The following is a 12,504-nucleotide window of genomic DNA, read 5'->3' as shown; positions in this document are numbered from 1 at the left end:
GGTCCGCGCTGTGTTTGCCTCTTTTTTTTTTTCGCTGGCTTCTGCAGCTGCAGGTTTCATAACTCTCTGTTTACATCTCTAATTAAGTCTCACATGTGTCAGCTTTCTTTTAATAGATACGAAATTATGGATATATACTGTTAAATGATCAGAATTGTAATATTTCTGACTGAGGCAAAACTTTCCAGATTCCAATCAAATTGAATCGGATCCTGTATCGAATCAAAAATGATTCTACAAATCAGTGACGATGCAGCCGTACTCAGCTTCCTAAGCATTTTCCCTTTCCAGTTCACAATCAATCCCACCCCTAGGTCAAAATTATGTATAGGACAATTGGCCTAATCTAATATTTTGTATGAACCTGTCCAGCTGTCCAGTGATTAAAGGACAAGTAGATGGAGGCAGGACTTCACAGCAGGGGCATACTCCATAATGTGCTGTGCATTCTCATATGTATATTATATATATTGCTCACTTATTGTATTTACCAACATCAAGGAGTTATGAGCAAAGAAAGGCCACCATAGTGCATGTTTAAATAGGGAAAGTTTATTGATCAAAATGTATTACGCAGATACGCATTACATTTTTTTCAGCCCCCCAATCGAGAAAACAAAACCAATTACATGTTCAAAGCAACGGAACGGTGGCCCAATATCAGAGAGAACTCCACTCTTGAGTGAGCAGTGATAATTGAGCAGTCCGTTTTATTTTGCAGATTCAAGCTGCTCTTCAAAATTTTCACCACCAGATGTCACCGGAGAGGACTGTGTTGAAAAGCTTCGAGTAATGAACCGTTTTTCAATACAAGCTTCAGTGCTTCGGAAAGCTTCATTTGGCCATCACTACACCTGTGGGTGGGTGCGACTATGATTTGAAACTCCACCTCACATGACTTCCTGTGAAAGGAAGCTCTTTCACGCAGACGCTTTGACCATTTGAAGGAAAACAGAATGTAGGCTACATAGTACCTCCGTTATAATGACCGTGCACCTATATTTGTGCACACAGTAGACGCCATCATATTTCATATTCACTAAGTCGACTGCCAAAACGAAGCCTGAGGTGAGAATTTTGTTTATGAATTTTTTTCTTTTTTCTATGTTCCTGTAAATCGGCTAAATGTTTAAGTAGAGGCAAAGAGAATCATTCAAGAATGAGTTAGTAGATATGATTGTGCAAAGTTTTAATGTTTAGAAATTGTTAAAAGTATCGTTTTTAATGTGAGCGTGTGCTCTTTAACTTTAAACCGAGCTACGACTCGACGGATTGTCTTATTATTAGGGAGGGGCTGTGCAAATCTTATGCTGACAGCAGCATTCCAGCCAGATCCGACATACAGCTGAACTTCCAAAGTTTCTTATATTAGATTCTAAAGGAAAGTCTTTAAACACACTGAAACGGTAATTCAACACCGAAATATTGTTCACTTGGGGAGTTTTTCAATACCAAGTAGGCTACATTTAGTCATTTGTATATGCAAACTTGGTGCAAACAAGTTCGAACTTGCCCAGTTCACTTTCAGTTTCCGAGAACACAGCTCAGCTCCAGTTTTTTCTTTACTCACTACCCTTTTACAATGGCTGCTCGATAAATCTAATTCCCACGGGTTTTTCTTTGTTTGTTTTTTCCTTTGTTTGTTTGTTTGCTTGCTTGCTTGCTTGCTTGCTTGTTTTTATTTAAAAAAAAATGTATTCTAAGGACTTTGGCAAAACAATTTGGGAAAATTTCAGTTTACTCTAGACTGACTTGTGCATTAATTTACATTGTCAACTTAGAACTGGTTAAGAACTGGAAACTACTATACTGAAATAGGTTTCTGATGTAGAAACTATATTTTAATTCTAAAGCTGCCAACTACAATTATATGAATTTCATCTGTAGATCTAAAGAACACCTCCATATCTTTAGTCTTATTCATGACCTTTATTAATTGTCTTCCAACATCCAGATATTTATTAGAGGTGGGAATCAACATACATCCCACGATACGATATTATCACAATACTTAACGCACGATACGATATTATTGCAATTTTTTAAAATATTTTGCGATATTCAGATTCTGTACATAAAGGTAAACTTTATCAATATTCATTTTATCTAATATCAAAGTCTCGCACTCAGTCTTTCTCTCATTTCAGTCAGTTTTATTGTTGACAAACTGAACGGTTTGTATTACAGTCTAGTCCAACTTAACTGAATGCAACCATCTGGTACAATTATAGCTATTCTGAACTATGCAATTTATGAAAACTATGCAGCCGATTCAGCAACTGAAGAATTTGAAAGTAAATTAAAACAAAATATAATTTTACATTAAATAAAAAAGTTTTAAACTTAATTAAATTAAATTAAATAAAACATGTCTTAAATTAAAATAAGTAAACTGTCATGTTTATTGCTGCCAAAAAACAAGTTAAACACATTTGGACAGTGAAGGAATGTCAGGATTCTTGCTCAGAAAAAAGATCTGACCAACATGCTCTGAAGTCAGAGCATGTTCCAGTCCACAAAAACTTTTTTTGTAATAAAATATCGATTTCTGCTGTCCCTGTATCGATACATTATTAGAAAACAAAATATCACGATACTACACAGTATCGATTTTTTCCCCCACCCCTAATATTTATGTGATGTGTTTCATAGTGTCTCATAGTGTCAAGCATAATACTGTTGAGCAACAGCAGTCCCTACATGACTGAAAGACAGGCTTCACCTGTTTTAATAACGACATGCATGCATGCAGCTCATTCTGCTTGTTGAACACAAAGCGTTCAGATTTGAAAATGATTTTATTTTTATCTTTTACAATTCTGAAAATTACAATAGACAGTCTGTATTTATGATACGTTTTAAGAAGTACATACAAAAAATACATAATTTAATCCCGTGGTGTTCAGTGACTTTTACAGAAAGGCAAGCAGAGAGGATCCTTCAACATCCATATCTTCACCTTTCTGTATTCATTCCTGGCTGAAGAATAATTAAATAATATTACTTGTACTACTTGTATTGTTAAATAAATATACCGTATTGCAAAAAAATATTTCCTATTAGTAATGAGGAGTGGTGGAGGATTTTTTTTAGAACCATTCCTTTAGTAAAAGAAGCAATAAAACACTTTGAAAACGCCCCGCTACATATAAAACTGTATAACTGGAAAATTATAAATAAATGAACAAAAAGTAAAATACTCTGCACAAAAATTTCATCTTTATTGTATAGATCGATATTACTGCTAGATGTTTACGTTTGAACCCATTTTAAATACTAAATTCTGTTTAATGTCCAGCATCATATTCTGTATAACCATGTTTGTAAAATATATTGATAACAAAAACATGACAAGTGAATTAAAAGATTTGTGCAGTTTGTGAAATGGTTGACTGCTAACGGGGAACAGGTTTATCCACAATGAGCTTGATTCATTGCTGGTCCAAAAATGATGAAAATGCTCTTGCTTTTCTCCCTGGATTAAAAAAATCTTCGAAGTTAGTTTTAATCAAATCTGAGATTTTTTTTTAAAACTAGTATAACACATTTCTACAAAATATACTAACCTGAACTAAGGTTCAAACTAAATATTCAATTAAAAATATACCCACAGCTCCAGTAAGACATTAAAGTAAACGAAAAAATCCAATTATGAAGTTTAACATTAATCTCAGCCAAGTACACTCAAGAGTGCTTGTTGAAAATACTCCCTTAGGTCGGACTTCCAATCTAAAAAGTCCAAGAAGCCCCTACAACTCCAACATTACAATCCAAGATAAAACTCACTAAATGAGCCATATGCTGAGCACTGACCAGACTATTGTTGGGTTCTTTGTATGAGAGAGAAGACGAATATGCTCAAAGTTTAAATCTTGAAAATTTATTATCACACAGTTAGAATTTCAACTTAGTTTTTAAGCTGTCTGTAAAGGGACTGGAGAGACAAGAATGCCACACCCAAGCAGTAAACACTTTTATTATGAGACACCAGGGGGGGGGATGCTTCCCTCTAACAAACACGCCATATTTATAGCTTTGTTTTCTTGCAGGTATTAGAACCCCCCCCCCTACAAATTCTCTCTGTCTGTTAGTGTCAGTGTGTATAATTCTACTATCAATGCATATCTTTGTAGTATAAAAGATAAAACATAAATGTGTGGTAAAAATTAAAAGAAAGATAGATAAGATAAGCCGACCCTGAACCACTGAAAAGGCACAGTATTTATACTGGTACACAACAGGACAGAAGGGTACAACACTCAGTGGAGGGTATGGTTTTCATGTGGTAGTTAAACCTTGCTTTTCCAGCTTTACTGTTGGAACATTATCAACTCGAGTGATGGCACTCCCAGCTCCAACCTTGGACTTCTGAGGCAAATAGACAGCATTACTGCAGCATCGTATTACTTCCTGTTCCTGTTTCAATGCACTGTGGTCTTCTTGTCGTTTAATTTGTGGGGCTTGATTAATTGCAAACTTTTGCACAGAGACAAATTTTATAGTGTACAACCCAAATTCCAGAAAAGTTGAGACATTCTTTAAATTTTAACAAAATGAAAACTAAGACTTTCAAATCATATGAGCCAATATTTTATTCACACCAGAACATAGATAAAATAACATGTTTAAACTGAGAAATTTCCTAATTTTATGCTTCCTACAGATGGTTGAAAAAGCAACAAAGTTAAAAAGATTCAGTTGGAAGAACATTTAGCAAGTAATTGAAATTAATTGATATCAGGTCTGTAATGTGATTAGCTATAAAAGGAAGGTCTTGGAGAGGCAGAGTCTCTCAGAATTAAAGATGGGCAGAGACTCTCCCCAGAGAGTGTGTACAAAGATTGTGGAATACTTCAGAAACAATGTTCCTCAAAATCAAATGGCAAAGGCATGGCAACTTATATCATCTACACTGCACAACATCATTTGTGTTGTCAGATTTATGCGGCAGCTAGTTGGGCATCACCGCACACTTTTGTGCGGTGTTATCGGTTGGACGTTACAGCCTCCCTTGGCTCAAACTGTCCTTTCTGCTGGGTCTACCACTCACTAAGGATGTGGTGGTCCAATTCTGGTTCGGTGCCTGCTCTGTTCTGCGTGTATATATGTCCCATACTTATGTGCTGAACCTCGTTCCTCTCCTTCAGGGAACAGAAGTTATAGACATAACTATTCGTTTGTTTGTACCTTCTCTCTTCAAGCCTCCGCTGTCTCACACTCTCCCTCTTTCTCCTCCTGTGTCCCTCACCTCTACATCCATCAGTCAGTCCATCAGTCTGGCTGACAAGCCAGCCAGGACCAGGCTAATCAGCTGATCTCTGGATTAAAGAACACCTGCATTGTGTAGCTGCTGCACTGAGGTCCAATTCCTCAATAAAAGTAACAGTTCCATGGCAACAAGGAGAACAAAAACTCTCTCAACCCACATGTTTAAGAGAAAGCTATTAAAACAAACTAACATTCTAAATAATATGTAAAGACAAAGTAAAAAAGAATAGCCAGTGCACACATTAATATTTGCCATTTAATTATTATTAGTTATCTGATAGCCACATCAGCCATTTTTTATTATTATTATTAACGTAGCAGCTAACAGACTGTACTTGGATAAAAGATAAATAATTGCTGCAGGCTGGAACGGGTGGAATATTGAGCCATGAAGGAGTGAAATATGGACACATAGAGATGATGTGGTTTTTTTCCTCAAATTTAGGTGATCCAAAATGAACCAGTCAACAACAAGAAAACCACCTCTGATTGAAAAGTGGACCACAGAGGATGTTCACCAGTGGCTGACGGCAGAGGTCAAAGTTCAACAGAGTTGTGCAGACAGATTTACTGAAGAGGAAGTGTCCGGGGCATGTTTAGTTTCCTTCGATAAACAAGACATTTTGGAATTGGGAATAAAACACGGTCCTGCTGTGAAAATCACAGCTTATCTGGAAAGTCTGAAAAAAGCATGTAAGCATCAATCAGAGTTCCCAGAATATGTGGAAAAATGGACCAAAGAGCAGGTGAGCCAGTGGTTAGAGCAGCATGTGAATGTATACAGCAAATATGCAGAACGACTCAGAGAGGAAGATGTGTCTGGAGATTGCCTTGTTTGCTTCAGGAAGCAAGATTTAGTGGATCTAGATGTAAAAGGTGGTCCTGCTGTAAGAATTATTTCAGCACTCAAACAACTGAACCAGAAACCGGAGCCAACTCTGCAACCTATTACAGACCAAAAAGAAGCTGCCAAACCCACTGAACCAGGAAATGCTCAGGCCAAAGAAATAAACCGTCCAGAATCATATGAAAACACTGAATCCAAAAGAGATGGGATAGTGGAAAAAGACTCCAAACAGATTCAGTTACCATTTGATAAAACTTCAGAGAAAAAAGAAATTCAACAACCAAAGCCACAGAACACAGGGGTCTGGAACAAAGGAACTGTTGTGGTAAAGTTTCTGTTATTATTTATACACCACACTACATCAAATATTATATACATATTAATATAGCTTTATACAAATGAAAATGAAAAAATAAAAATCAATAAAGCTGTTGGATTCTTAAATATTGCTTTCTTCCAGCAGACCACAGTGTCACCCGATGCATCCAGGAGTACTGTGGAGATCAAGAACATCCTTGATGACCTTTTGAAAGTGGATCTTAAAACATTTATTTTTCGTTTAAGATTACACACTGAATCCAAACGTAAACCTATTTGTCAGAGTAAACTGGAGGATAAGGACAGCATGGATATTGCTAAATTAATGACTGACCACTATGGAAGCAAGGAAGCTCCACAGGTCGCAATACAAACTCTAAAAGAGATAAATCAGCTGAAACTTGCCCGTCAGCTGGAAGAAAGAATAAGTAAGTAAGAATCAACTAACTCTTCATTTCATGGTTATGTAGTGGCTGAAGCCTGTTCCTACTAAGAATGCATTCAAATAATAAAATGTGCAACTTAGGTATAAGCTATAAATTCCTGAGAGCTTTGGGATGTGGTTTAGAGTATAACCAACTGCACTCCTGTAGAAGTACTATAACAATATATGTTGGATGACGGTATGAAAATGTCTACCGTTTCATATTACGCTATTGTTTGTTTCATGGTGTCGCAAAATAAACTAGTTATTCAGCCTGTCTGGGAAAGTAAATGGTAAATGGCCTGTATTTGTATAGCGCTTTTACTAGTCCCTAAGGACCCCAACGTGCTTTACACAACCAGTCATCCACCCATTCACACACACATTCACACACTGGTGAAGTAGTCTCATCATTCTTGACCCCCTGTCTAGGTTTGTAATTTGTCAGTGCCTTTACTCCCTGTCACATTCGCTTGGTATTTCCTGTCTCACAGAGGTGTCCCTGGATTCTCTCTGCATAAGTGCATTTTGCAGCCTTTATTCCTTTATTAGAGTGCAGACCTGGCCCAGCAAGGAGCACTCTGATCCCCTGTCCTGAAAGCCACATCTCAGGCTGTCAGCTGTGAGCGCACCTATGTGGTCATCCAGGATTTCTGGTTGTCTGTTATGTCCAGCAATGTAGCAATCAGAATTATTGTCTGAAGGCCAAAATAAATTCAGAACAGATTTATTTTCCCAAGTTGACCCTTTGGTGCTGTTATTGAGTCATCAGTGTTTTTGATTAAAAACTGATGGCTGCTTAATGTTGTCCTACTTTCTGTTCACACTTTGCTCCTAGATACGTTTCCACTGCAGGTCTATTTTAAGTTCCAAATATGGGTGAAACACTCGCATTTACATGGTGACAACTGAGCACTACAGAGCTGCGCATTAAAAGGAAACTTTAAAAGCAAATAATTTGTCTTATTTTTAATAATAAAATTATTCAAATTACTCATTGAATTGTTGCAGCCCCAGTTTAAATTACCATAGAAAGTACTTGTCAGGACATACTTGTATTCTATATACTGGAAAATTCAAAGTTTTGAGTGACAGATATCGTTAATTTTTATTTCTCTTATGATTTTATGAAAATCACAATAATATATAAAATACATCAAGCTGAACCGTTAACCTTCAGAGTGATCCTGTTTATGCTTTCTTTTGGGTCTGCGCTTGCAGGTCCTGCTGGTTCAGAGACTTATCACCTATAAACAAAGCAAGATAAACAGCGATCCATTTTAACTTGCAAGGGAAGTCTGGTTAGAACCAGGCTCTTGGAGCTGAACGCTCTTCACCTGTTTCTCAGCCAACTTCAAAGAAAACGCTTTCCCTGCAGCCTTTTATTCAGTGAATACAAGCACCACCCATTGTAAAAAACCCAAAAAAAACCTGTGGTGCATCATAAAATTAAGGCACTGTGTGTGTGTGTGTGTGTGTGTGTGTGTGTGTGAGAATGTGCGAGCGTGTGTGTGTGTGAGAATGTGCGAGCGTGTGTGTGTGTGAGAATGTGCGAGCGTGTGTGTGTGACTTCCTGCTGATCACAAAGGGCCATCTCCCCTCATCCTGTATATGGATTAATTTCTTTAAAGGGTCACCATACACAAGCATAGGTGAGGCCATAAAGGGCAGGAAGAAAACATCCTTACTAAAAAAGGACACCTAGAACCTCACATGCAATGTGCCTGCAGTTAAACACTTGTAGCTATTGCATCCCCCACCTAGAGACAGTGGAGGAACAGAAAAATATCTAAACATGCCATGTAGGACAAGGTTTACAAATTTAAGTACCACAATGGCAACATTTAACATACACTCTAACACTTTCTTTTTACTTTGATTTATTTTTCTGTTCATACAGGTCAGCTGATGCAGATGACTCTATCAAAAGAATCTGTGAGGAAAGAAGCAAACCAGGGAGAAAAGCTGAAGACTTTGTTAAGTTGTGGTGGGAACTCACTTGATTACTATGACAAATTTGTTGTTGTTGTAAACAAGAGCAATCCAGAACAACTACATTATCTTCAGTTTCTGACGAAGTTGAAACTGTTCTGCGTGTTAGACTTTGACCCCAATTCTGCTGCCTCAGGTGGATTGTGTCACTCATACAGAGAGTCAAGGTGGGCCAACCAGCATACACCACCACAATTTCAAGGACAGACTGAGTCAGTGACAAAGAACCTCAACCTCTACAAACAGACCAGCTGGGTGTTCTGTAATGGCCGACATGACTTGGACAGTCACTCAAACTTGGAGCTGGATTATAAGAACTGGCTCAGGAAATCCTGTAAAGATGTAGAACAGGTAGTTTCATTCATCTGCAACCCTGAAGTTCTCCACCATGGAAGATATCTGATCATCTTCCTCCTACTTTCACCTGTGGACACTGAGAAAGACCCAGTCTTTGATATCTACAAGGCATTCATAAAGCACATAAAGGAGGAAAACATCATCAGCGTATGTGAGTCTCAGAGCACATATCTGAAATGGAGGGAGCTGATCAAGGAGAAGTGTGACTTTGACATTGAGCATCTGTCCATAAATGAACTAACCCTGAGTGAGATCAATGGCACCATAATGATGATGGGACCATTCAGTCAGTCATCTGTACGGCTACTTCCCTCTTCTGGTTCCAGTACTGTTGTCCTAACACAGAAGGATGAAGATTTATTGACAGCTCTAGATGTTCTGTGTACGAACCAATGTGAAAGCGTATATGATGAAAACAGTTCAGAGTTTCATGAATTTAGAATCAGTGTTGAAAAAGAATTCTACAGAGGTGGCAAAGTGAAATGGTGGAACTTCTACTTCTGTGACAAAGACAAAGAGAAGCCATTTATCAAGAGAGACAAGTATGAGAATGTGATGAAGCTGATCAGATCTCAGTGGAGAGCTTCAAACGACATGTGTGTTCTGCTCAACCTGTTTCACCATCCTGGCTGTGGCGGTACCACCTTAGCAATGCATGTGATGTGGGACCTCCGTCATGAATTCAGATGTGCCGCGCTGAAAGACAACTCCATGCCCAAAACAGAAGTTGCCATCCAAGTTATTAAACTAATGAAACTTGAAAGTGACAAACCGTCTCCAGTTCTGCTCTTAGTTGATGATTCAAAAGAGACTGAGAAACCTTATGACCTTGTAACCCGCATACGTAAAATAGCAGTAGATGAAAACTTAAATCTAAGTTTGGGTGATCCACCAAACTGCAAAGTTATCATCCTTAACTGTGTTCGTTCCCATAGTCCAAGGGAGCAATACAGACAGCACAATCAAACACAGAATCAGTTCATAACTGCTTCTTTGACCCCACAAGAGCAGAAAGATTTTGAAAAGAAACTCAAAGAGCTTGAAGAAACTCATGAAAAACCTGAAAACTTTTATAGCTTCATGATATTGAAGAGAAACTTTGATAAAACATATATTAATGGCCTTGCACATAACACAATGGAGAATTTTGATTTCAGCACAAAGGAGTCCCAGCTGTTTGCCTTTCTAGCTTTACTGAACACTTACGTGGAAGAATCAGAAATATCTCTCTCTCTCTGTGAGGATTTTTTTTGGGATGAAAATGAGTCGCTGGACAGAGGACAGTGTTTTGGAAAAAATGAATCAGTATTCAAACTTTCTCATCATAGACAGAGTTGAAGAATGGGGTGGATACAAAGGACTCAGAATACTTCATCATACCATAGCATCTGCCTGTCTGGCTGAGTTGGAGACAAGCTGCTACAAAAAAGTCAGTGATATCACTATGCACATGCTCCATTATGATCTGTTCTTCAGTGCTGGAGTCATTAAACACCGACTGATGCTCTCAATTCAACGAATGTTGATTGAAAGGCAACGTAAGAAAGATGGAGATGAGAGAGAACAATTTTCTCCTCTCATACACAAAATCCATAACCAGCAGGGGAGACAAACCGTCCAAGAAATCTTTGTGAAAGCCTCATCCAGATTTGTGACAAGTGCATCTATTCCTCAGGCACTGGCGAGATATTTGTACATCAATGAGCGTGACTACTCAGAGGCTCTGAAGTGGGCAGAAAAAGCCAAAGACATTAAAGAAAATCCTTACACCTTTGACACAATTGGACAAATTTACAAAAGCAATTTAAAGTTTAACATGGACAAAGAAAAGCAGGAGAAATCACACAACCCAGAAGACTTGCACACAAACATTAAAATAGCCATTAATGGTATGAAAGCTTTCCAAAGAGCCCAAGAGCTGGCAGAGCTTGCAGACGAACCACAAGAAGAAACAGCTGATGATAACTCAGAGGACTACCCCAGAAAGTCATATAATGTTTATGGGTATGTGAGCATGCTAGAAATGGCTTTCTTGGTCTTTGACATACTGAGCAAGTTGCCTTTCTTTTGGGAACACAACCCAATTAAGAAAATGTACCTCCAGAGCTTTCTTAGAGGAAAAATTAGGATGACAAGTGTTCACAAAGAGGACAATGAGATCAACAACAGATGTGTTGAGATCATCAACGAGCATGAGAGGTTTCTTGTCAAACTGAAATCTGAAGTCAAAGAGATATTTGATTTTCTTGACTGTTACTTTGCCTACATAAAAGTGAACTCTGAATTTGATGCATTGAATCATAGAACAGTCTCTGAACATTTTAAGAAGTATGTGCAGCTTTTCTGTACAACACCAGAAGAAATGAAGAAAGAAAAAGAAAACAAGTCCAACCTCAATTTGAAATTGGATATCGAGGAACGCAAAGTGTTTCTTGAAAAGAACCAAGCAGACACTTTCTCAGGAATACTTCAACATTTGGACAAGTCTGCTGAAGAGATGGAGAAGATCACAGAATGCTACGCATTTCTGCACAAAGCTGTCAGCCAAAAAAACGTACAAATGAAAATTAATTACATCATATCAAACATTGTACTTTGTCATCTGAAACCAAAATCTAAACATGTCAAGAGTTACAGATTCCTTTCTGCTCTCCTTTTAGAAACTCTGCAGGATATAGGACTATATCATCATCTCCCAGATGCTTATTATCTGGCTCTGCTGTTATTCTGGCCCAGTCCTACTGAGGAAAACACAGAAATCGGGAAATATGTGACAGCTATTCGAAAGTCCTCCCACAAACGCCTGTCCAAGTTATTGCACAAGAGAAGCACCATTGCTTACTTTTATTTAACAAAAGAGGAAGGACTAAAGAGGCTTGTCTCCAAACCCACACTAGATGAGAGCTTTCTGCCAAAGATTTCTCGTGACACCTTGGCACAACTTTGGAGGAACGGAGACATATTTAAGGAAAAAGCAATCATCAGCCGCCTACATAGGGTTAGTGGAACCATTGAGCAAGAAGACGTGTATGCAAACTATGGTAAACAGAAGATTCCAGTGCGTCCAGCTCGCATAAGTGGAATCAGAAGTGGCTTCAGCACAGAAAAAGTGTCTTTCTACCTTGGATTTGCAATTAACGGACCAATTGCATATGATATTAAATATGAAAACTAGGAAGGAGACATTAAAAATGCAACAAGTGAGCCAAAAAACTGAAATGAAATGTGGTTAACCGCCAATGTGTTGCTGTTAAAAATCAACTTGTAAAAGAACATGTAGGAAGAGACAGTAAGAAAA

General features: G+C 38.0%; 2 protein-coding genes across 2 annotated transcripts; both read left to right on the top strand.

The window, feature by feature from the left end:
• Positions 1 to 870: 870 nt before the first annotated feature.
• On the top strand, positions 871 to 10,618 carry LOC113016528 (sterile alpha motif domain-containing protein 9-like). Its single transcript, XM_026159421.1, has 5 exons — positions 871 to 1,068; positions 5,714 to 6,440; positions 6,576 to 6,861; positions 8,758 to 8,844; positions 8,986 to 10,618. The coding sequence occupies exons 2-5, from the start codon at positions 5,724 to 5,726 to the stop codon at positions 10,542 to 10,544; spliced, it is 2,649 nt and encodes an 882-aa protein (XP_026015206.1). The 5' UTR covers positions 871 to 1,068; positions 5,714 to 5,723; the 3' UTR covers positions 10,545 to 10,618.
• On the top strand, positions 10,579 to 11,930 carry LOC113016529 (sterile alpha motif domain-containing protein 9-like). The gene is made up of 2 exons (XM_026159422.1): positions 10,579 to 11,760; positions 11,867 to 11,930. Exons 1-2 carry the CDS (start codon positions 10,651 to 10,653, stop codon positions 11,882 to 11,884), a joined length of 1,128 nt encoding a protein of 375 aa, XP_026015207.1. The 5' UTR covers positions 10,579 to 10,650; the 3' UTR covers positions 11,885 to 11,930.
• The last annotated feature ends 574 nt before the right edge of the window (positions 11,931 to 12,504 follow it).

This window comes from Astatotilapia calliptera, chromosome 23 (assembly GCF_900246225.1).
Source record: "Astatotilapia calliptera chromosome 23, fAstCal1.2, whole genome shotgun sequence".
Lineage (NCBI taxonomy): Eukaryota > Metazoa > Chordata > Actinopteri > Cichliformes > Cichlidae > Astatotilapia > Astatotilapia calliptera.
Note: the sequence above shows the minus strand (reverse complement) of the source record. Positions and strands in the feature narration are given on the sequence as shown.